Genomic DNA, 23,919 nt, shown 5'->3' with positions numbered 1-23,919 from the left:
CTTCCTTCCTTCCTTCCTTCCTTTCTTCCTTTCTTTCTTCTTTTCTTTCTTTCTTGTCTTGATACAATGAAGTGGGGAGTTTGAATTTTTAATAAATGAAGTTTATTAACTTTCTGTAGCTTTCATTTGTCCCTTTTGTATTTGTTATCTCGCCTGAGCCAGAATTGGCCTGGAAAACTACATTTGAATATTGAAGTCTGCATCTGTTCAACTAGCTTACACTAGATGGAGGTATTTTCATATGCAAATACACTGTAATGTGTAATCTAGCCACGCATAACGGAGTCAAGGGTTTGAGGGTATTTATCTTTAGTTGCTGACTGGTTCAAGTTTTTCTAACCAGCGAGTTCTCCAAACTTATCAAGTATCTTTCCACCATGAAATAAAATGCCCTTGCAATCACCCTTCCCTGAAATTTTAACGACTGTGCTCTTTTAAAACTCAATAGTTCAAGCAAACGGTTTATCATCTCCCATTTACTGCGTAGCTAAACTGCAGGCTTACGCTTTTGAGTCAGTGACCAACTTTATTGCCACCTTCAAAAGTTTATTATAATGTTGTAAATTTTTACTTCTCAGGGTTAGCATTACTTAGTTGTTTCACAATTAGGATTCAGGAAAGACAGGACTTCAGGAGGCACCGACTGGAATTTAACAACCCAGCGTTCAGTGGGTGCTGATTTCAAAGAATGCTCTTACGGCAAACACGCAGCAGTTACCTTCATGATTTTCCAGAAAGAAATGTGTGAAGAATCTGGCTGAAAACAAGGCCTCACCGATGCTTGAGAACAGGCAGGACAAATGAACTCCCTTACTCTTTCCTTTCCTCTCATTTCGTGTTTTGTAGGTAACAGCAGAACACACTTGTGTTTGTATTACAGGGAAGGGAGACTGCTGAGGGGCTGCTCAGTCTAGAGGTTTCCTTCTCTGCCTAATGAAGTGAAAAATGCTTGAAGTTTTGTGCAACATGATAGTAGCAGTAAAAACCAAGTGGAAAGCCTTTCCAAAACGGTCTTAAGAGGAACTGTCTGCTGTGAAAGTATTTGAGAAGAAAGTGCTAAATTGCTTGGTATTTTCTGTAGGAACCCCAGAGCGAAATACAGTTTGCAAAAGATGTCCAGATGGGTTCTTCTCGAATGAGACGTCATCTAAAGCACCCTGTAGAAAACACACAAACTGCAGTGCATTCGGTCTCCTTTTAACTCAGAAAGGAAATGAAACTCATGACAATGTATGTTCTGGAAACAGTGAATCGACTCAAAAATGTGGAATAGGTAATTATATTTCAAAATGTCAGCCTTTGTACCACCTCTGAATTGAATGCAAGATCCTCTGGCTACCTTCTTAGAGAAACTCGTATTTTTCCATTCTTGAATGTTAACTGGCTACGACTGTTCCTGCCTCACTAAGGCCACAAGTCACAGTCTCTCCAGAGGTCTCACCTTGTCATGATCGTGCTCCCAAACTTGACTTTCTCCCTTTTACACTTGAATCAAATCTTACCCATGGGGAAAGGGGTGGTGTAAAGATTATGTCTGAGGCCCAATTATCAGTCCGAATTGTAGAGTTTTTGGTAAATTATGCATTTTTATTACTTTTAAGATTAAAAACTGGAAAAAAAAAGAATACAAACTGGCAACTAAGAAGCATCGTGACATAAACCGGTAACAAATCAGACAGGGCAAACCTGGCTTTGTTACCTATGGTGTTACTGCCTCGACTCCACAGAAGTGATCAGTTCCTCTGATTGTCCTAAACTCTGTCTGTATTCAGGAAGGGTCACTAGCTCCAAGCTCATTATGTGACTGCATCCCATAGTGGTGTCATTCCTACCACTAGACTAATCTCAGACCTTCTATCAAGGGTGCATCACACCAAAGATGACCTGCCTTTTATGATTTAACCAGCTTGACTCCCCCCAAGCATCTTTTCGTATGACAGAAGAATATGAAACACAGGAATGTGGGCTGAGATATTTAATATTCACACCCAGTTCCAACATGTTTTCACCCTGTAATCCGAATCTTCGACAAGTCATTTAGTCTTTCTGCTTTTCTAGTCAAAAAATGGGATGGGGGCCGCCTGGGTGGCTCAGTTGGTTAAGCGACTGCCTTCGGCTCAGGTCATGATCCTGGAGTCCCAGGATCGAGCCCGACATCGGCTCCCTGTTCAGCAGGGAGTCTGCTTCTCCCTCTGACCCTCCCCCCTCTCGTGTTCTCTCTCTCATTCTCTCTCAAATAAATAAATAAAATCTTAAAAAAAAAATGGGATGAGGGAAGCAGTGATAAGAGGAGCGACTTCTAACTTTAACATTCTCTTTTTAATTCATTTTTAGTTTTATTTTTATCATTCATTGAGCACTTAGTATGTGTCAGGTACTTCTGTTGTATGAACTTTAATCTTTACAAAAACACTGAAGTTTGCTCAGGTTCAGTATAGGTGGTGAAGTGGCAGTCGGAATTCAAACCCAGGTCTGATGAATCTGAAGACAAACTCTTAATCAATCCAGACACTCAGGCCATTGTACCTCTTTTCTAAATGGCATATTTTTTTGTGTTGATTATTTTCCCACTTAATGTATGCTTATACATCCATCTCTGTCCTTGTTCTCAAAGGTAAACTATGTTTATGTGTGTGCAGAAATCAGTATACTACTCTAGATTACTTTTCATGCTCCTCTAAAGACAGTAATTGTATTTGTTTTGACATTGATCTTGAAGTAACCTGTGGATGCTAGCTAACCCTTTAATGAGATATTTAATATTTACATTAAAATATGTGAATGTGTATATCGAGACATAGAATTTTTGGCTGCAATTTCTAGCAATACTTTCATTAGACATTTGTTAAATTCTCTCCCCTAAATGCCCTAAAAGAACATTAGAAAGGACATAAGCCCAGTTGGGTTGACAATCTGCCACTAAGACCAGCCAACAGAGGGTTGATTTTTATCCAAACTTCACATTTTAACACATTCGATTTTGAAAAACCCCTATTGTTGCAAATAAGCAAAAAATTGGCTTATTTATTTATTGCCCGCTAGACTTCCAAGAATCCAGTTGCTAAGTAAATCTTCTTGGTTTTCCCACCTTTAGATGTCACCCTGTGTGAGGAGGCATTCTTCAGGTTTGCCGTTCCTACAAAGTTCACCCCTAATTGGCTCAGTGTCCTGGTCGACAATTTGCCGGGCACCAGAGTAAATGCAGAGAGCGTAGAGAGGATAAAACGGCGACACCGCCCACAAGAACAAACTTTCCAGCTCCTGAAGTTATGGAAGCATCAAAACAAAGATCAAGATATGTTCAAGAAGATCTTCCAAGGTATGGTAACCTGAAATAAACAAATCAAGCAGAAATCACACCTATTTATCATAAACAAGAAGACTACGCACTGTTTAGTTGTGTGGACAATGTTTCCCTTTGGGAATTACTATTGGACTAAAATGTTTTCACCAAGCAATGGTATAGAAGCCACCCCTAGAGTGGTCGTGCAAGGTTTTATCCTCACCTCCTCCACACCCCAACTGCTTTTTAAAGTATATGGAACATTCTAAAACAAGAGACAGTCCGTTTCAATACAGGACTAGACCTCAGGAATTCCACCTCTAGATCCCTTAGCAGTTTTATTAGCATCCCCTCTGGCCTACCTAGATGTTCTTTAAACACTTTGGATCTTATCTTGCATTTCCACCAAGAAGCTCTGTTGTATTTATTTGTATTTATCTGGTAATTCTGTCCAGAGGGCCTCCAAGTGTCTTACAGATGTCCTCTCATTAATCCTCACAACATAACCTATTTTTAAAATTACCATTTTAATAGCATATGTTGTGAGGATTAATGAGATGAGGTCTGTAAAGTGTTTGAGTTTCTTAGAGAAAAGGGCTAGTTAAAACCAAGTACTCTCATGTTTTAGACTTTTATAAAAAAAAGTCTCCTTTAGAAACTGTGTGTGTGTGTGTGTGTGTGTGTGTGTGTGTTATGATGGGAAAGAATCCAAGGGGAAAAGGAAGTTTCATGCAGTGTGGACTGTAAGCTTTAGGATATACAGTGGAAAGAGTTCTGACTTCAGTTAGCATTGTGAGCACCTGCCAGAAAGGAGGAAGATTTTCATAACGCAAAGTGAGAAACCCATCCGCTCTTTACCTGTAGTTAGATGACCAAAGAGTCCTATACTTCCCAAAAAGCCTCAAACATCCGAAACTGAGGCCTGTTATGTTAGGAGACTAAGATTTTTGACTGTCACTTGTACAAAGTTTTTTTCTGTTTTTGGCAAACAAAATGTATTCTTTGAAAGTATAATTAGCCCTGAAGCAGGAAGAAAAAAGGGGGCGGGGAAGAGATGGGATAGAGAATCAGAGACTGTTAGAATTGGAAGGGTCCCAATTCTCTATTTTATAAATAAGCACATTTTAGCCCAAAAAGATGAACTGACTTGCCTTAGGGCTCACAGACAGCAAATGACTCGTGTCATTAATGGGAATGTTAGATACTCCCTCTTATGTTTATGTCCCAGCTCATTACTGAAATATTCTCTAGGCCATATGAATCCTACCATTCTTTGTCCTCATTCTATTGAGTTTTTCAGATCTCCTCCTCCTCCATAGTAATCCTCTCGTGCTATTTATTAAAGACCATTTTGTCACACCTAACTTCAGATGAGGTATATATCACATATCCACTAATGAAAGTTTATATTACAAAATGGCTAAGTCGAATACTTTATTTTTTTGAAATGTTATGGTTTTAATTTTTCCAGTTTTTCTTAGAAAACTGAGAGTGATGTGTCTATAGTTTTCGACTGTTCATTTCCAAAATTAGGGCTTTTCACAAAGCTCTGTTGGATGCCTAGAATACATAAAGCACATTACCCTTTATTACACGAAATAATATTCAACTCAGTTCTCACAAATAATCATTTAGCCCTCCCCTCCGCCATAAAAGGGAAGGGGAAGGTTATCCTTAAAATAAATTTATGAAATTCTGGGAGAAGCTCCTTCTGCCTCACGGTCGTTTTCTGGTGGTGGCTTTAGAATATACATTATGTGACCATCTCTCCGGGCTTTTGCTTGATGCAGATATCGACCTGTGTGAAAACAGCGTACAGCGGCACATTGGACACGCAAACCTCACCTTCGAGCAGCTCCGCACCTTGATGGAAAGCTTGCCGGGGAAGAAAGTCACAACAGAAGACATTGAGAAGACGTTGAAGGCATGCAAATCAAGTGAGCAGATTCTGAAGCTGCTCAGCCTGTGGAGAATAAAAAATGGCGACCAAGACACCCTGAAGGGCTTAATGCACGCGCTGAAGCACTTGAAAACATACCACTTCCCCAAAACCGTCACTCAGAGCCTGAAGAAGACCATCAGGTTCCTTCACAGCTTCACCATGTACAGATTATATCAGAAGCTATTTTTAGAAATGATAGGGAACCAGGTCCAATCAGTAAAAATAAGCTGCTTATAACCGGAAATGGTCACTGGGCTATTTCCTCACAATAGACCAGATCCAATGAATGAGTAAACTGTTTCTCAGGCACTTGAGGGGGGTACAGTGATTTCTTTCTCATCTCCAAGGACTAGATTTGGCCACACGGCACAAAAAGAAAGAATGGTGTGGAGAAAGAACTAACATCTCCCCCAAAAGTTCAATAAACCCCAAATAGTTTATCCAACTGATAGATCTGGTCCCATATCTACTGACTATATTTTTTCCCTTATTACTGCTTGCAGTAATTCAACTGGAAATAAGAAACTAGATCCATTGTGCCTTACTAAATATGGGAATGTCTAACTTAAATAGCTTTGAGATTTCAGCAGTGCTAGAGGCTTTTATTAGAAAGCCATATTTTTTTCTGTAAAAGTTACTAATATATTTGTAACACTATTACAGTATTTCTATTTATATTCATTCAGATATAAGGTTTGTACATATTATCATCCTAAAGGGAAATTGTGTAAGACAATTTTAGAAAGAAAAATATATATTCTGTTTATTATAATGACAAATGAGAGATAAAATATATTTTTTAATGGAAAGTTTATAGCATTTCTTAATAGGTACTGCCATTCTTCCTGTGTGGAGTGTTTTTGTAATGTACTTTTACCTGTATAAGCTGTAATATCATTTTATAGAAAATGCATTATTTAGTCAATTGTTTAATGTTGGAAAGTGTATGAAATATAAATTATCTGAATATTAGATGCTCTGAGAAATTGAATGTACTTTATTTAAAAGATTTTATGTTTTTACTATCTAAACAACATCATTAAAGTCTTCAAATTATTTTTCATTGCTTTTCCTCTTGCTTTTATTTGAATCAGACGTTAATGGGTCTGAGGTTTCACAGTTTTCCCTGTTCTTTGATCATCAGGACCACCTGAGAATTGTTAAAAATGCAGATTCCTGGACCAATGTATTGAGAAACTGAGGAGGAGGGCAGAAACCTGCATTCTTAATAAATTCCAAAGTATCTGTTACTACACTGAAATTGGAGAATTTCTGAAGTCAAGCTTAGTACAGAGGTGGTACTAACCACTTACAACTGCACGGCTAGCATTGAGAGACTAAACTAGTTTTATTTTGGAAACTGGCACTACTTAGTTTAAGAAAATAATTGGAAGGGTGAAGTATTTGGTTGAATGATGGCGTTCCCCCAAAATATCTTAGCCTGTGAATGTTGCCTTATTTAGAAAAAGGGTCTTTGTAGATGTAATTAAGGATCTTGAGATGAGGAAATCATCTTGGTGGGCCCTAAATCCAATGGCAAGTGTCTTTATAAGAGACACACAAAGGGGAAAGAGAAGATGTGCAGACCGAGGTGGAGATGGGAGTGATGAAGCCGCAAGCCAAGGAACCCAGGGACGACAGGGAACAAATTCTCCCCCAGAGCCTCTGCAGGGAGTACAGCACTGCTAACAACTTCATCTTGGACTTCTGGCCTCCAGAGCTATGACAGAATTAGTATCTTTATTAATGTTTATTAATGAAAGAATTAATGTTTTCAGCCACTCAGTGTGTGGTAATTTGCCACAACAACTATAGAAAACGAATACAGGTTATATCCAAGCCTCAGAAATAACAGAATGAAAATAACTGTGGGCCCCTTGGGGGCAGAATTTCCTACACTTTCTCCTCAGTCTTTCATTTCTGTATCTTTCAGTTCAAAATTTCACATTCCTGGGATAGAGACTCTGGTTGTCCTAGATTAGGACTGGTGTAAAGACTTGGCCAGTGCGGGTCTGTCTTTTTCAGTTGCAATTCCCAAGAAAGGGATATCACTGTGAACAGGGTCTATTCCATCCCATCACTGTGTAGGCTACAAAGGTAAGACTATGACTTAGAGTACAACGTTGGTGCTGATCAACCCTACCTTTGTGAAACCACATCCAGTTATGGACACTTTGACAGAAGGGCAGATCCAGGTAAATACCACGCAAACTCATAAATCTGGGGAAATAAAAAGCAGAGGTGAAGTCAGGAGGCTCAAACCCAGAGACTCAGAATCCCAACATGGCCATACTTGAAGTGAAAAAAATTGTGGGAATTAAGTGCTGAGGGTATAAGCAGCAGAACAGGAGTTAACATTAGGAGCCTTCACTCCCCCTTCAGTGGCTCTAGTTCTTCCACCAAAGTTGCTATTTACAGAAAATGAAGTGGTCTCCCCACACCAACTAGGCTTGAGAAACATTTGAAAGCTAATGGCATCAAGTATAAATCACTGAAATGCCAATTTTATTGGCTTCCCTGGTTGCTACTCTGCGTTCACTCTACCTCAACCTTCTCCTCCAAGGGAAATAGGGTATGTGACTTCATGTCCATTTCTCTTTTTCTTAAAACTTAAAATTTTAAACCAGCGTTAGATTTACAGAATCACTAAAAAGACCGTATAAAGTATCCCTAGTGAGCTTTTTGTAAAATGTGACTCAATTTCAGTCTTTCTGACATTTTTTCATGAATAGACTGATGTGGGGGAAGAATATCATGTAGGTAATGGCCCTTCTCACATCATATCAGGTGCCAGTGCTTTCAGCATGACTAATTACTGTTGATATTAACCTTTGTAACTGAGTTAATTTCTATATAAGATGTGAGATATACACTGAAGCCCCCCCGGCCTTCTTTGCTTATGGTCCTCCAGTTGTTCCAACATGATTTCTTTTTTTTTCTTAAAGATTTTACTTATTTGAGAGAGAGAGAGAGAGAGAGAGAGCACATGAGGGGGGAGGGTCAGAGGGAGAAGCAGACTCCCCACTGAACTGGGAGCGCGATGCGGGACTCGATTCCGGGACTCCAGGATCATGACCTGAGCTGAAGGCAGTCGCTTAACCAACTGAGCCACCCAGGCGTCCCCCAACATGATTTCTTGAAAAGACTAGCATTTCTCCATTTAATTGCCCTTGCATCTTTGTTAAAAATCAGTTGATTATATTTGTGTGGGTCTATTTCTCGATTCCCTATTCTGTTCCATTTATCTGTAAATCTATCCTTCCACCAATATCACACTCTCTTAATTATTTGCACTTTATAGTAAAGCTGAAAATTATTTCTGATGATTACGCTGTCACGTGGCAGTATACTGGCTTTTTCTTGCCTTTTTGTATGTCTCATAATTTTTTTTTGTTAAAAGCCAAATGTGTTGAGTAGGTCAGGAGACAGGTAAATAGTTTATATACCTGGATATGGTCATGCCTGTCCTTCTGCTAGAACTGTAATGGAAGACTTTGCATTAATTCAGTTAGTAATTCACTAATTCATTCTTTCTTTCTTTCTTTCTTTCTTTCTTTCTTTCTTTCTTTCTTTCTTTCTTTCTTTCTTTCTTTCTTTCTTTTTGCAATGGTTATACTCAGTGCATCAGAGATTTCAAACTCCTATAGATAGCTTGTTTTCAGGGTGCTGGATGTGTATCAGAGAAATGCCAATCTGAGTTTTAGATCTTCCCCTTGAGCTGCTCCTCAAAAAGCTTCTGTCTACACATTCTTGTTCCTTTCCCATCCCTTGCCCAGCAGCATCTTGCTGTTACTTGTCACTTGAAGTCTGCCAGTTGTGGGTTCAGCACCTAATCCTGCCCCTTGTCCCAAGAACAGACTTTTCCCCACCATCTGTTCCCTTTCCTCAGCTGTAATGAGTGTTCACCAGTGTTCTACAGCCAGTGGGTTTTCCCTTTCCCCTGCTTCATTAATGTTTTTATTCTTCTGGGTGAGGGGTCTTACCCCCACTACAGGGCTACTGCCCCTCCCTCCAAGATCTTATGGTTCTTTCTGATCTATTCTGTGAGTACTCCATGGGGCTCACGGAGAAAGAATGTGCAAAAGCGTTGGAGGAGGTCATCAAGTGGACATGATCACTGGTTGACCTGAGAGCTGGACACAGACAATCAGAGCCTCCTCACCTAGTCTCCTGTCCTTGGAACATAAATTCTTCCCACCATTCCCACATAATTCCTGCCCCTGTGCACGCATAGCCTCCTTTTCTCTCAACATCCCCCACCACGGCAGTGCATTTGTTACAACTGATGAACCTACACAGACACATCATTATCACCCAGTCTACAGTTTACATTAGGGTTCACTCTTGGTGCTGTACATCCAATCAGTTTTGTTGGTTTTTTTTTTTTTTTTTTAAGTCATGAAGGTGAATTTAGTTTGGTTTTTGTCATAACCAATTCCATTTCTCTGCATTTCTCCCAGGAAGAAGTTAGGACTTGGTCAATTTTGCTGTTTAAAAACTTGATGTGAAAGATTGGACGGGAGTGTAAACTACCCTCATGAGTCCACAGCCACTGTGTCCTCTTGTTCATCCAGAACCTTACACAAAGTGTGAAGTATTTTTGATGGATTAGTTTTATGGACTAAAGAATACAGACCAAGAAATAATTTTGAAATCCTTATTCTAGACCAGTCATATGAAATATTCCAAGAAGTTTTTACTTATTAACCATGATTTTTCTATTCTACCTATTTTGTTAAGCATCTTATTCAATAGACTATCTTCAGTATGTATGCATATATTGAAAATCTTTGTTCCACTGAAAATACTTTTGAGTGCCAAATTACAGTACTAAATACAGTACACTTTATACCAGTTCTAAGCAAGAGATAGAGTGGCAAACTATCATTACTCCCAGGAGCATAGTCTTGGGTTGTTCTAATTTTCTATTTGTGAAAATATCCCTGTCAAACATAAAGGTGTTTATGCTCAGGTGTAGAAATAGGTGTGAGAGAAAGGGAGAGCTCTGAGAACAGAGAACTCTCTGCTCTTCTTTGCCAATGCAGAGACTGATAGCCCTAGGAGTAGCTCCTTTTCAAAATGCTTAACGCCTTTGGAGATATTTTCTTAACTGATGCCCAAACTCAATCTGGGGGACATACTTTTATTATTCTCTTCTCTTGATCAAAGTTCAAAATAGCAGCTGCTATCAGTTCAATTAGTGTAATTATGATTGTTGATATTGAATACAACTATATGCTCTAATTCTCTTTCTTACTGTTATTTTTCAAATTTCTCTCTCCTCAAATCTAGGAAACTATAAAACAGGGATTTAACAGTAATAATAACAATTATCTCTGCAGCTGAGTTTAAATACATCTGTCCTGAAGATGGCTAGAATCAAGTTGGAGAGACAGGATGTACACATAGCACAGTACTTGCTAATACCGGACAGTAGATACTTAGTACCAACTGAATTGCATCCATATGGTACCTTCATCAACTGTCATCTCTGAAGCCCAGGGCAGTCCAAGAAGCAATAACTTCAGCTAGGTCTTATAGGTACATCTAGGCAGAGAGAATGAGGTGGGAGGTAGATATAAGGAATTGTACTGGAAAAGCCATAGAGGCTAAAATGTACATATGGAATGCAAAAGCATTGTCTAGACTCATGTAGTTTATATAAAAATGTAAAGAGTACTATAAAATAAGCTCAAAGAAGTTTATTAGTAATACACTGTGAATTGTGAAACTAACTGCTTTATCTACCCAGAACTCTTCAGTTTAGTCTGGTAAGCACCTCCTTCTTTTAGGTAACTGCTCTCTCCCACCCCACCCCCAACTCAACCATGTAGTTCCAATGGGGCCTGACAATAACAGCCTCTCTTTCTGAACACCCAACTATTTCTTTTGCTCCCCCACAAGGCATTCAGTGAGAGACCTTCCTTAGCATGTGTGCATTTGGAATCACTTAAAGAAAATTTTTTTCTGTCCAATGAAAATCTATAAAAAGTATGAGCCTAAAGTTGCCAGAGGCCACAGAGAAAGGGAGCTATCAGAGAGAACAAGAAAGAAGAGACAAGCAAGGAATCCTGATGATGTTCAAGCCCCTGGTTCTAGCCACATCTTTTCTTCCTGTTATTTAGCTTTGAATCCACTGACTTTCCCTTCTCCCCCAGGCCAGTTTCTGTAATTCATAAACAGGAGTCCTGACTAACATATAGAGTAAATAAGAGGTCTTTGAATGCCAGAGAAAGGTGTTTGGATTTGAGGATCTAACTGTGATGATTGTGAGGTTCTATCCAACTGAGAATCTTTAATTTTATAATATTTACCTATAAACACAATAGGAACCATTGAAGTTTTAAGAAAGGTATTGATGTTTGCAAGGTAGAATTTCAAGAAGATTATTCTGGCAGGAGTGTATAGAATGGATTGGAGCAGGAGTAGATTAGCGATTATTAAACCAGAAGAGTTGACTACTAGAATAGTTCAGCCATGAGGTAAATAGGCAACTCAGACTGCAGGTGGGAGCCCAGAGTGGAAAGGGAAGGTCACAGTAAAGAACCATTAATCTTTCCAGGAGAGTCATCAGAGAAGGAGCACCAACACTGGGTATTTGGTTATGACTAATGGATTGAGATTCCTGTCTTTTTCCAAATATTTAACACAAAATAAGTCTCCCATTTCTTCGGGTTTTCTTGAGTCTTTTCCCAGGGAAATCCACCTCATCTTTTGAGACACAAAAGCTTAAGTCATATTTCCACAAAAATCCTTCTAACTAAAACAAAGACATCTTCCAAATTGACATTTCAACAGCAATTTTGGTTTTTCATGACTCACTGACTTCAGGCAAGAGGAGGTAAACAGGACAGATCATGCATAAAACCTGTATCGTTCTCATGGAATCATAGGTTTCTGAGAGACAACATGAGGTCATCTGTTCATCTCTCCAGCCTTGGTCCAGCCATTCCTAAACTAGCCTGGAGAGTGATGACCTTGGATTTAAGCATTTTTAAAGTATCTTATTGCTATAGTGATGCCAACACACACACACATACACACACATGTGTGTGCATATACGTACACAGAAGCAAAGCACACAAGCACACATGTGAACACATGCACAACACTAACGTACATGTACACACATGCACACACGTGCATACACATGTACACACACACACAGAGCCAATGGAACCCAATTTCAGGACTTAAGAGCTCTCACTCTGTCATTGAGATTGGGCAAAAATGGTTTCTTTAATAGAAACTCTTACTTTCTTGGAATTTTAGAGCAGGTAGCCTTTATAGATTGTTCCAACCTAGTTGTTTACCAAACTTACCTAATCATAAGTATCACTTAGGATTGTTTGTTCAAACTATACATTCCATAGCATCCTCCCAGGATGGTTTTGAGTCACGGGTCAGGACTTGGGAGCCAGAATTCTTATTGGGCAATTTTGGGAAATATTATTATATCTAATTCTTGAGGACCAAATGAGACTGCAAGAAATTAAATTGCACAGCTGCTATCAGAACTCAGAGCTTCTCAGTCCTATCAAGACTCTCGTTTAACTTTGTGCTTCTCTTAACAAAGATGGGAAACCCCTAGCTTTCTCTCTTGGGGTGCACTTAATCCCACTGTGCATGTATCAATCATTGCATTTAGCACCTGACAGTTTAACTGTCTCCCTTGATGCTGATGTTATGCTAGTAATATCAATTACTAGCAATAATAATAATGACTATAATTTATTAAATGCTTTCCTGTTAGATCTGGGTCCATTTAGGTTCTTAGAAAACAATGTTCTATAAAGGCAAAAGCTAGGAAGTCACTGATTCATCTGATTTGCCATTGTTTCTACATTGACCCTGGTACTCACAGTAAAGGTCATTTACCGAGAACTTGTGAGGAACAAAGCTCTACGCTTAAGACCATTACAGACATCATCTCATTAAATCTGAACAACTCAGTTATCAAATCATCATCATTTTCCTAAAAGCCAACAGCTTTCAGCTTACTTCCCCTGACATTCACCATTCTTTTATTTGGGACCTCTATTATTACATAGTGCTTGAACTGGGTGTAATATTTGCCTGATCTAGTCACAGCTTCTCAAGTCTTATACACCCTTCCAATGATCTATCTTAATCACACCTTTGGATTTAAGCTTGAGATAACAAACATCACCCCTGAGATAGAAAGACAGCAAGAGTCAAAAAGGAGAGGGAAAAAAAACCCCACAATTTTGAAAAACAGAAATCCACTAGCCAGGAATCCAAGAGTAATGGTTTTGCATGGAAAACTCCATCTGTTTTTTTGTGGGATCTGGATCAGATTTTTCCCTCCAGCCACGAGAATATGCCACTCAAAAGGATCTGCCTTGGATGGTGACAAGATGTACTCTGCCATTAAGCACTCGTGGCAAGGAAAGCATCCAGGATTTGCTTACTAAGAGGGGATGGCAAAAGACGTAAGCTTTGCTAAAGCCTCCAGAAAAGATTTGCTTAAACCCAAACCATGGAGTCGAGACTGGGTATTAAAAAAACTTAAAGCCAACAGACTGGCACTTGGGTGTAGCTGGCACTGTATCTTTCCCTAATTATTTGAAAATACACTCTGTCGACTAAGCCACATTTAAAGAATAGGGAATGTCATAATAAAGCTTCTAGAAAAAATAAAATGTGATGGGGTCTGGGAATAAAAGAAAAATAAGAGCAGATTCTATCTAGAAATAAGTAGCCAGCTTTCTCAGAAGCAGGCCCTCGTGGGTTAATAAACCTTCAGTAAAGGAAAAAGGGATTAGGAGTGAGACACACCTAATTTTAAATCCTGTCTCTTCTCCTAAATACTGTGATTGCTTTGGGGCTCAGCCTTCCTGTCTGCACAATTGATAGAATAAAACCTCAGAAGCTTATCTGGTCATCCCACGTAAGTTTCTATCCCAGCACTTGGCATAATAAACAAATGTTTTTTAAAATGTATTCTTCACAAGAGATAAATTCACATGAAGGATGACGCACAACCAGTTTGTGTGATCATTGGAGGGAAATGATAAATGGGTGTTCCTCCAGGAAGCTATGCTGGTTATTTGGTGCAGAGCTGTAACCACCTCACCACAAAATGGAAGAGGGGCAAGTCAGGAGGAGGCAGCTGAGGGGACAAGGAGGCATCCACAGGCCTGGCTTTCATTCTGGGCCCCAGACATGCTGGGCCTCCCTGGGCAAGTCCCTGTGGCTAATGGCGTCCCGATGGCAATGGCGCTGTTCAGAGTATAGACACAGTGCACCGGCAGCCAGGATGGGTTTTGACAAATGTGGCAGCAAGTTGTTGTAGGCATCATAGCAACAGCAGATGCAGGCATTGAAGGGGTGCCCTCCCTTCACATGCAGAGCAGATGGTGTGAATTTTTCAATGACAGTAAGACCCTCTTTAAGACGAAACTCTCTCCCAGCCACTGACATTTGAGAGGTTGAGTCAGCGTATCCCTCCAAAGTTAGATAGTTCACTGAGTGTTCAGTGAAGCCACATCAATCACTTTGACTTCCTTCTGATGAACTGGATAAAAGAAATTCTCTCTCAGAAAGAACCCTTCTGACTGGAAATAATCTTAAAGGACAGCTGAAAATAATAGTCACTGAACACCTGTCACGTGCCAAGATCTTACCTTTTTATGTTCATTCTCTTAACAGCTTTACAAATTAGGCCTTAATATTCCCATTTCAAAGATAAAGGGCTATGGCCCAAAGAGAATTAGTTACATGCCCACCATTTCATTGCAAGTGAGTAACAGAATCTCCATTTTGTCTTTTAGACCCTGTCATTTCATTCTATCTCACTGGCGCAAAGACATTAGGGAAGTCAGAATGGTCAATGAAGAATCAAGGTGTGAGTTTTTTAATGTTGTATTTAATGTCCTCAGCATTTTCTTTTGGCCTTAGTGTTGAGGGGAAACTAGTTTCACATAATTCTGAGTTTTGCCTACAGACACTGATGTCATGCTCTATAAACCTATATAAACCTATTCTGTTTCCACCCCAAGCAGGTAAGCAGAAATTCAATTCTGACACTAGGAGCCAGAGGCAACACAGACCTCCTAGGTTAAGGGCAAAGTCCTCCACAAGACTGCCTCCATTTCAGAGGTTAGCCTACCAGCCATGAGTCTCAGGGCTCTTCAGGCCGTGGAAACTTCTGACAGACCAGCTACAAAAAGGGGTTCCCCACGCCCCTAGATTCAATGACTTGTTGGAATGACTCTCAGAACTCAGGAAAGCATGATGTTTATGATTATACTTTTTTATAAGGGATACTCCTAGGGTTAAGATCTGGGAGGGTCCCAGATATGGAGCTTCTGTGCCCTTTCTTGGGAGAATCAGATGCATCACCTTCTCAGCACAGCAATAATGTGTTTACTAACCAGAAAGCTCCACTGTCTGGAGTTTTTACTGGGGTTTCATTACATGAGCATGATCGATTGAACTCAATTTCCAGCCCTCCTCCATGCCACAGATGTCAAGATAGCTCAAAGTTCCAACTCTCTAATCAACATGTTCGTTCTTTCTTTCTTTTCTTTCTTTCTTTCTTTCTTTCTTTCTTTCTTTCTTTCTTTCTTTCTTTCTTTCTTTCTTTCTTTCTTTCTTTCTCTCTTTCCTTCCTTTCTTTCTTTCAATATTTTTATTTATTTGTTTGCGAGAGAGAGAACACAGAGAGGGAGAGGGAGAAGCAGACTCAGCTGAGCAGAGAGCCCGATGGAGGGCTCTATCCCAGGACCCTGAGATCACGACCTGAGCTGAAGGCAGACACTTAACCAACTAAGCCACAAGGCGCTCCGTGGTTGGTCTTTCTTGTGACCAGACTCCACACTAAAATTATCCAGGGGCCTACCTTGAGCCATTTCATTAGCATAAAAACAATATTCTATATCACTTGGGATAGTCCAAGGATTAGAGTCTCCTCCCAGGAACAAATGCCAATCAAATTCTTTATTCCATGCCATTTCTCTATCCCATCCCACTCCCCAAATTTGTTCTTTTCTAGCACCTTCAATTCTGTCAGTGGCACTGCCAACCATCCTTTAAGCCTGCCACAGCTTGTCTTTGACTCTGTCCTTCCTTTGCTCTTCTCAAGTAGTATGATTTCCCTTGGTTTGATTTTCTGCTCCAGGTTTCCTGGATTCTTCCTCTCCTCTCAACTTCTATTGCCACCATTACTACCACTGCCATTCAGAATTCAAACCCTCAGGAGCCTACGTTGTTGTGGGACTTCTTGACTGATCTGTCTGCCCCCAGCTTCATTTACTTCAATCCTTCTTGCACACAACTATCAGATCAATCTTCCTTAAACATCCAAGTAATTAGAGGTGATTTGTTCCTCTAAGTAGCTTGAATGAGAATCTGTTTTCTCTGTGCTATAAAGTCTCCTCTGACATTACGTTTCCTTGCTTTTGCTCAAAGCAGAGATCAGAAAAACCACCAGCATGCCAAACAGTCTTGAGGAAAAGTACACAGTATGGTAACTGGAATGAGCACTGATTCTAGAGTCTAAAAGGTTTGGGTTTGAATTCTGGCTCAACTGCAGGCTATAGATGCCTATAATTGTAGAGGCACTGCTTGCACAGAGTTGCGAAGTGTGCAGTGCATAGATACTTATACATAGAACATCGAATCTGCAGCTAAATGGGAATTTTTCACACTCACCACACATTTCTCTAAACCCTTCCTTTTAAAGGCACTATCCTAATTTCTTATTGCTGCTGAAACAAATTACCATGAACAGGGGTTTAAACAATATGAGTTCATTTTCTTATGGTTTTCAAGGTCAGAAGCCCAGAATGAGTTTCACCAGACTAAACACAAGATGTTGGCAAGGCTATGTTCATTGTGGATGCTCTGGGGTAGCACCCGTTTCCTTATCTTTTCCAGCTCGAGGCCACCTGCACTCCTTAAGTCTGTTCTCCATCTTCAAAGCCAGCTAAATCAGGCCAAGTCCTTTTCATGCTACCATCTCTCTGGTCCTCCATCCTCTGCCTGTTTCTTCCACAGTTAAGAACCCATGTGATTATACTGGGTCCACCTGAATATTCCAAGCTAACTCCCCATTTTAAGATCAGCTAATTAACAACCTTAACATATCCACACCCTTACTTCCCCTTTGTCATATAAGGTAATATATTTAGAGGTCCCTGAGATTAGGAAATGGGCATCTTTGGCAAGGGGAGGGCATTATTCTCTCTCATGCCAAGTTCAGGTGAAGTATTACCTAGGAAGTTTATCCTCATGTCTCTCATTTGTATTGCTCTCTTTCCTCTAACTCAGTAGTTTTCAATTTTGTCACCTGGGACACTTTAAAAAATATTGATGTCTGGGTCCCATTCTTGAGACTGGGGGATTTAATTGGTCCAAGGTGTGACCTGAGTGAAGGACATTTTTACAAAGCTCTCCTACTGATTCTAATATACAGCCAAGGTTGAGAACCACTGCTCCAGCAAATGCTTGTGTTTTCATCTTATCTGTCAATGTCGAGAGGAGATATCACATGATAATTAAAAGAAAGACTGCTAAATGTCTGTATTCATACCTCTTGGCTCTAATTCTAACTACTGGTCAAACCTTGAGCTCTTTAAGCAATCTTTGGTGCCTCTGTTTCTTCATTTGTAAACTGGGAGGGATAAAAAGATGCCCTAGCTTTGTTGAGAAGGTTGAATGACATAATGTATATAAAAGTGTTTAGTATAGCACATGCCTTATCTTTGAAACTCACCTAGAAGATCTGCCTGGGCATAACCAACCACTCTTTCTGTGGTTCTCAAAAAATACTTGTTATTTGATGGATAGAAAACAAGCAAGTGTGGCCAAACCACATGATTGCAACTCTTTGAGCCATAAATCTTATTTTAGTTTATTTTTAGAATAGTTTTGTCGTATCTTCACTCTCCAAATATCTTCAACCAGTGTAAGCTGAATGCACGTTAGAATCTTTTTGGAAGCTTTTTAAAGTATCAGGCCCAGGATCCAGCTCCCCCACCTCTTCCCTGATATATTAACTCAACTGGAGCCCAGACATCATATCTTTTAGCCCTTCAGGTAATTATAATACAGAGAAAGGGATTCCAATCTCGGACCTGGACTAGATGTCTACAACTGTTGCACTCTGAGTACATCTAACAAAGGTAATGACTTATACCTGGGAATGCCATGGTGGGTCTACTGAGTGGGAAAGAGTGTAGTAAAAGGGAAGTAGGAAAGGGAAGGGATTTAAAAAGAGAAAGAGGAAGGGAGGGAGCGAGGGAGGGATGGAGAAAGAGATCAGAAACCAGAGAAAGTAAGGAAAGATGGTCAAGTACACCTAAAAGTTATCTCTTGATGATTTGTTGGTACTCATGCTATGTATTAACTGTGCTCTTCCACCCCAACTGGGCCTTAAGGAGAGATGGGTATCCATGAAAAGAATCTCATTAGAGTGGAGATTCTATGTCCTTCCCGCAGTATGCACTCAGAATCTGTTTCAGTAAACCCGAATCCAACAGCTGTACAGATTTGTTCTGTGGCCACTGAGGTAGGTAGTACTAGAAGTTGTGTAAAACAAGACTATGCTGAAAGTTTGGGGATATTCCTTAAACAACTCCAAAGAAGAAATTCCTTGCTCATCCTGGGTAGTACACAGGTCACTAGGGGGACTGCAAGTAATTTGAGTCAGAGGAGACAATTACTCAAGAAAGTTGCCCAATCTCCTAACATCCAGTGGTGCTGAGAGGCTCTAAGTAACTGCAAGTTGACTCCCAGGCAGGTGGCCAGAGCACAAAGAAGTTTCCTATCTGCTGCAAAAGGATCTAGAGCAAACCATATCACAGCTCGAATTTACACTTCTGTTATAATGTAGAAAATTCTTTCCCACTTATGATCTTACCTGATTTTTTTTTCAGGGGGGAAAAAAAAACACCTTTGTAAGATACATGGGTTAAATATTATCCCCATACTGGCGGTGAAGCTCAAGTCGTGGGCAGTGAGTGACTGATAGAGATAACCCTATCTCCTTTCTGGATGCACTCTTCCTTAAGAAAAGCATAATTAATCATGGCATAGATGATTATAAATAAACTATAAGTATTTAAAAACACCCAATTGTCTAGGTGCTGAAAATCAGCACGTGTGGGGCACCAATGAGCCTCTGTCTAAGAAGGAAAGGTGAGCACGGGGAGGTGTTTTGATATGAAATAACAGTAAATTGCACTGGGAAATGGAAATTTAATATAAACAGTATATTTTACCAGCAAAAGAAGATTATATATAACATACCACTCTCTCTATATTTCTGGAGTGAACACGAAACCTCATTTACCGAATGTGACTGTTACAGGTCAGACATTTTATTAATACTAGTTACTGATTACTAAATATCTAAATAGTAGAATAAGACAAGATTCTTGACATGCATGAAGAATCCAATCCTAACAACTGCCCTATAATATAGGTCATTATTACAAGATTATTCTCCACTCATGTACAGGGAGACGGAGGCCCACCAAGTCAGGGCCCCACAGCTGGCGGATGGCAGGGCCATGATTCAGACCCAGGTCGCTCTGACTCCCAGCTCATGCTTTTTCCGCTGCTCTATGCCATCTCCTCTAAGCCCATAATTAAGCAAAATAATATACTCTTCACAAATGAAAAGATCTCATACACGAAAGTGACGAGACGACTTTTGGTTGATGGGCTTCCAAATATGTGGCGGATCCTTTTTCTGGAAACCGCATTTGGCATAAGGGGGCCTAAAGTCCAGACAGTTTTCATGACGTAACTCAAGGTCTCCGTGAATGTTAGCCTTGAGTCTGAAATAGCTCTGAGCCCTCCCATCCTGGCATCTTCCCTGCAACGCCCCCTAGTCCCCCCAGCCAAGCTCAGGCCGCCCACAGGACTTGCAGGTGGGTGAGCTGACAATGCTGGTGGGGTTGGAAACAAGGTACACTGTGATCCCCTTCTTCATCCCAGTAAGTATTTCCAATGCTCTCACTCTCTCGGAGCTTATTCTCGGCTCTGTAGGGCTTCATGTTTGTTTGTTTTGCTTTCAGGTTTAAAAAGGACTCTTAGCAGCAGTTCAAGACTTTCATAAAATTAATCACTTAGAGCCATCCAGAGGGCTGCTGGAAAGGAACGACCCTCTGTGAGGTGGTGCCTGAGACCGGATTTTGACTGTGATCTGATTTTGCATAAAACTCGTTTCCATGGTGTTTCTCTTTATCTCCATTCCCATCTACCTAGTCTTCATCAAAGAGCATCTTCCCCCAAGTCCTAAAAGCCAACTGGACACGCCACAGTTCTCATCACACCCAATAGCCTTACCTGTGAGTCCCAGGGATTCTGCTGCTCTGGCTCCTCAGCAGGTCGCCATCTCCCTCAGTCTTCCTTGGTCACATGCCTTGTCTTCCTTGAGACCCTTTTCCTACCAGGGTTTAGTTTCTGTCAAAATGGAAGCAATCAGAAGTAGTGAAAAGGGGCATTGGAATGACGGTCCAAAGAACTCAGTCTGGGTTTACTTCCCCCTTTCCTCACTCAGCTGATGAGGTGACCAGAACTAGTCACTTACCTGTTGGAAACTCCTTTTCTCATATATAAAGCAGAGATCACAGTAATATGTGTCCTACTTGTCTCACAGACCCCTAGTAAGGGTCAGAAGAGAGAGGAGACAAAATGTAAGGTAAGCCTTAGTTCATTCACTGCCACTCCTGTGACTAGAGACTCTCTCATGGAGCTCCTTTTGACAGAGGGGAGTTGGAGCTGGAAGTGAATTATCGTATACGTTGCATGTGATGGAATAAGGTGTAGAGTGTCAAGGGGGCCTGGAGGAGAGATCCTGGCTGACGTCTGGGATAGGGGATGCAGCCAGGTTTCAAGAAGAATCCACAGAGGAAGTCAGATTTGAGGCGGGCCATGATGGCAGAATAGGCATTCTCTGAGAAAACAAAAGAACAAAGAGCATCTCAGGACAAAAGACCAGCACATATAAAGAGCTGCTTATGCTAACATAGATTTTGTCACCTAAGTGCCAGGGAAGGCACAATGGCTTTAAGCAGAAAGTGGAATAATAAGACGCATGTTTAAGAAAGATCATTTTAGGGTGCCTGGGTGGCTCAGATGGTTAAGCGTCTGCCTTCGGCTCAGGTCATGATCCCAGGGTCCTGGGATCAAGTCTCGCATCGGGCTCCCTGCTCCTTGGGAGCCTGCTTCTCCTTCTGCTTCTTTCTCTCTCTGTCTCTCATGAATAAATAAAATCAAAAAAAAAAAAAAAAAGAAAGATCATTTTAGAGGCAGTGGGGCAAGGAAAACAAGAGAAAAATTATTTTTGTTGCTATTATTATTATTGTTATTATATGAGATTATCTCTCATGGGAGCCTGAATAGAGATTAAGTATGAGTTGAGTCAAGAGTTCAATTTTCCTCTGCATTAAGGAAAGAGAGTGAACCCTGGGGCAAGACTGGGAGGGGGAAAGAGGCATTGGCCTTTGTTCCAAGGTAAGGTGACACCCCAGAGTAGGATAAAGGCTCTCTTTCTAGGGAGTGGAGGTTCCTTAATGTCAGTAACCTCAAGAAGGAGTTGATGCTGGAAAACTAAATGGAGCCCAGGATGACAAAACTCATCCCTGAGCCTAGACTCAAAGGAGTCTAGATAAGTTCAAAAACATTCTCTTGCAGGACAAATGTCTTCTGACATAGAAAGATAGCCCTGGAGGCATGCCAGGAGGCCCCTGAGAGGGACTCCAGGAGAATGCACTTGGGTCTCTCATGCCTAAGTGTCTCCACGTCAAATAACAGTTGTATTTCCCCCTGATTTAATAGCCTTTTCTCATCCCAGAGCCATCGGCCATGTCATGAAAACTTAACTGGTCTCAGCTATGCTGAAAGAAGAATGAAGCTTGCCCAGGCCAGAACCACAGTGATAGAGAAAAGCAGTGAGGATAACGGTCAATGTTTACTCAGCCAGGAATAGAGTTAGGAGCTTAGGTGGATTACCTGATTATCTCAACAATCTTGAGATTAGAGAACTGCAGTTAACCACATTTTACAGGTAAGAAATCTAAGGTTTAGGGTGGTTAGAGAACGTGCACAATCACACAGCTGATATGTGGCATTCTGTCTCCAAAGATAAGTCTGTTTGCTGCTACCCTGGACTATCTCCCTGCTTTGGTCCAAGCGAGCAATGGCCATAGCCATGCATAGAGTGGAAACAAAGGAGACTGGCAGTGTCATGGGGAGCTGTCTGAGATGGAGCAGCCATGGTGGGTCCATGGCTGAAAGATGCAAGCACAGGCAACAGTGCACACTAACATTGGGAAGGAGGGAGATGTGGCCTGGGGCTTCTCTGAGAGTCAGAAGAAAGGTCAAGGAAACCTCAAAATGAAGACTAAGACCCTGTTCATAGTGATGAGTGGCAGCAAGCTGCTAGACTTCAGCCTACCCAATGTGTCCATCTTTATGCCTACCAGCTAGTGAGGCCTGAGGGACTTCCAGCTTGCCATCACCTGGCCATGAGTATTGTTTTCACAGAGGAGAAAAGAGGAAAATATCAAGAAATTACAAAGTGGCCCGTAATCAAATTTCAAACTTGAAAATTCCTGAGAAAAACTCTATTCTACATAGACCTAAACAAATGACACGCTAATAGCACGCTGTTTTTAGAGCCCTCTGACTTAATCTGCAATTCTATTATCAACTCTACTGTTACTAATGGATTTTCTTTGTAATTGAATACTAGTAGTGCAAGGAAGAAACTGGCCGCGGCACCAGAAGCTTCTTTAAAGGCAAATAACATCAATATCTACCCACAGGGCCTCAAAGACATGTTGTCCTCCAAACCAGTCCCCAGGAAGCTGTCTGGAGTCTTAGCCTCTCAAGATGAAGCCTCTCTACTTCCATAATCCCTGTAGAACATTCCACAGTTCACAGATGACCCCGCCACTGGAACTCTTCCAGATAAGGGGGCCGCATCTCAAGATCCCTATCACTCAAAGTGTAGAAATCTAAATCAGCAGCAGCAGCAGCATCTGGAAGCTTGTTAGAAATGCAAAATCTCAGGCCCCACCAAAGATATAAGAAATCAGAATCCTCTTTTTTTAAATGTTTTTATTGTTATGTTAATCACCATATATTACATCATTAGTTTTTGATGTAGTGTTCCATGATTCATTGTTTGTGCATAACACCCAGTGCTCCACGCAGAATGTGCCCTCTTTAATACCCATCACCAGCCTAACCCATCCCCCTACGCTCCTCCCCTCTAGAACCCTCAGTTTGTTTTTCAGAGTCTATCGTCTCTCATGGTAAGAAATCAGAATCCTCTTTTAACAAGATCCTCAGGTGATTTGTGTGCATGTTACATTAAGAAGCATAGCTTAAGATTGCCTGAGGTCTCTAAGTATCAGGTACCACATGGGATATAATATCTGTATTATAACATTAACTTGAGTATGGGTTTGTGCTGCTCAAATAATTAGTGACTCCATTAACTATTGACATCTCAACATGTGTCCCTTGCTCTTGCTCTGCTAAGCACTGTTGGTGATACCAAAAAAAAAAAAAAAAGTCAAGATATGATCCCTGTTGACAGCAAGCTTACAATTCTGTTGGAGAAAGAAAATATACATATGCTCAGAATGACCTTTCAGAAAAGGAAAGACGACCCTGTCACTGCTCTGCATAAAATAACCAGGATTTGCCAATG

At 40.7% G+C, this 23,919-nt stretch overlaps 1 protein-coding gene and 1 long non-coding RNA gene across 3 annotated transcripts in view; one reads left to right on the top strand and one right to left on the bottom strand.

Annotated features, from left to right (window-relative positions):
* The window catches only part of TNFRSF11B (TNF receptor superfamily member 11b), a 28,057-nt gene extending 21,763 nt beyond the window's left edge, over positions 1-6,294 (top strand). Inside the window, exons 3-5 of one of the 2 annotated variants that reach the window (XM_025871515.2) lie at positions 1,082-1,273; positions 3,095-3,319; positions 5,074-6,294. In XM_025871515.2, the coding sequence (XP_025727300.1) occupies positions 1,082-1,273; positions 3,095-3,319; positions 5,074-5,462 (806 nt within the window). In that variant the 3' untranslated portion in view covers positions 5,463-6,294. The remainder of the gene's footprint in view (positions 1-1,081; positions 1,274-3,094; positions 3,320-5,073) is intronic. The other variant, XM_073893143.1, reaches the window with a different exon arrangement.
* A 14,246-nt stretch (positions 6,295-20,540) lies between these two features.
* LOC141372760 (uncharacterized) overlaps positions 20,541-23,919 on the bottom strand; it is a 30,131-nt gene continuing 26,752 nt past the window's right edge. Inside the window, exon 3 of the long non-coding RNA XR_012378165.1 lies at positions 20,541-20,660. This is a non-coding gene — a long non-coding RNA (uncharacterized lncRNA). The remainder of the gene's footprint in view (positions 20,661-23,919) is intronic.

This window comes from Callorhinus ursinus, unplaced genomic scaffold (assembly GCF_003265705.2).
Source record: "Callorhinus ursinus isolate GAN/ISIS: 27379988/994484 unplaced genomic scaffold, GSC_fseal_2.0 scaffold5, whole genome shotgun sequence".
NCBI classification, from domain to species: domain Eukaryota; kingdom Metazoa; phylum Chordata; class Mammalia; order Carnivora; family Otariidae; genus Callorhinus; species Callorhinus ursinus.
This window is presented reverse-complemented; position numbering and strand designations above follow the sequence as displayed.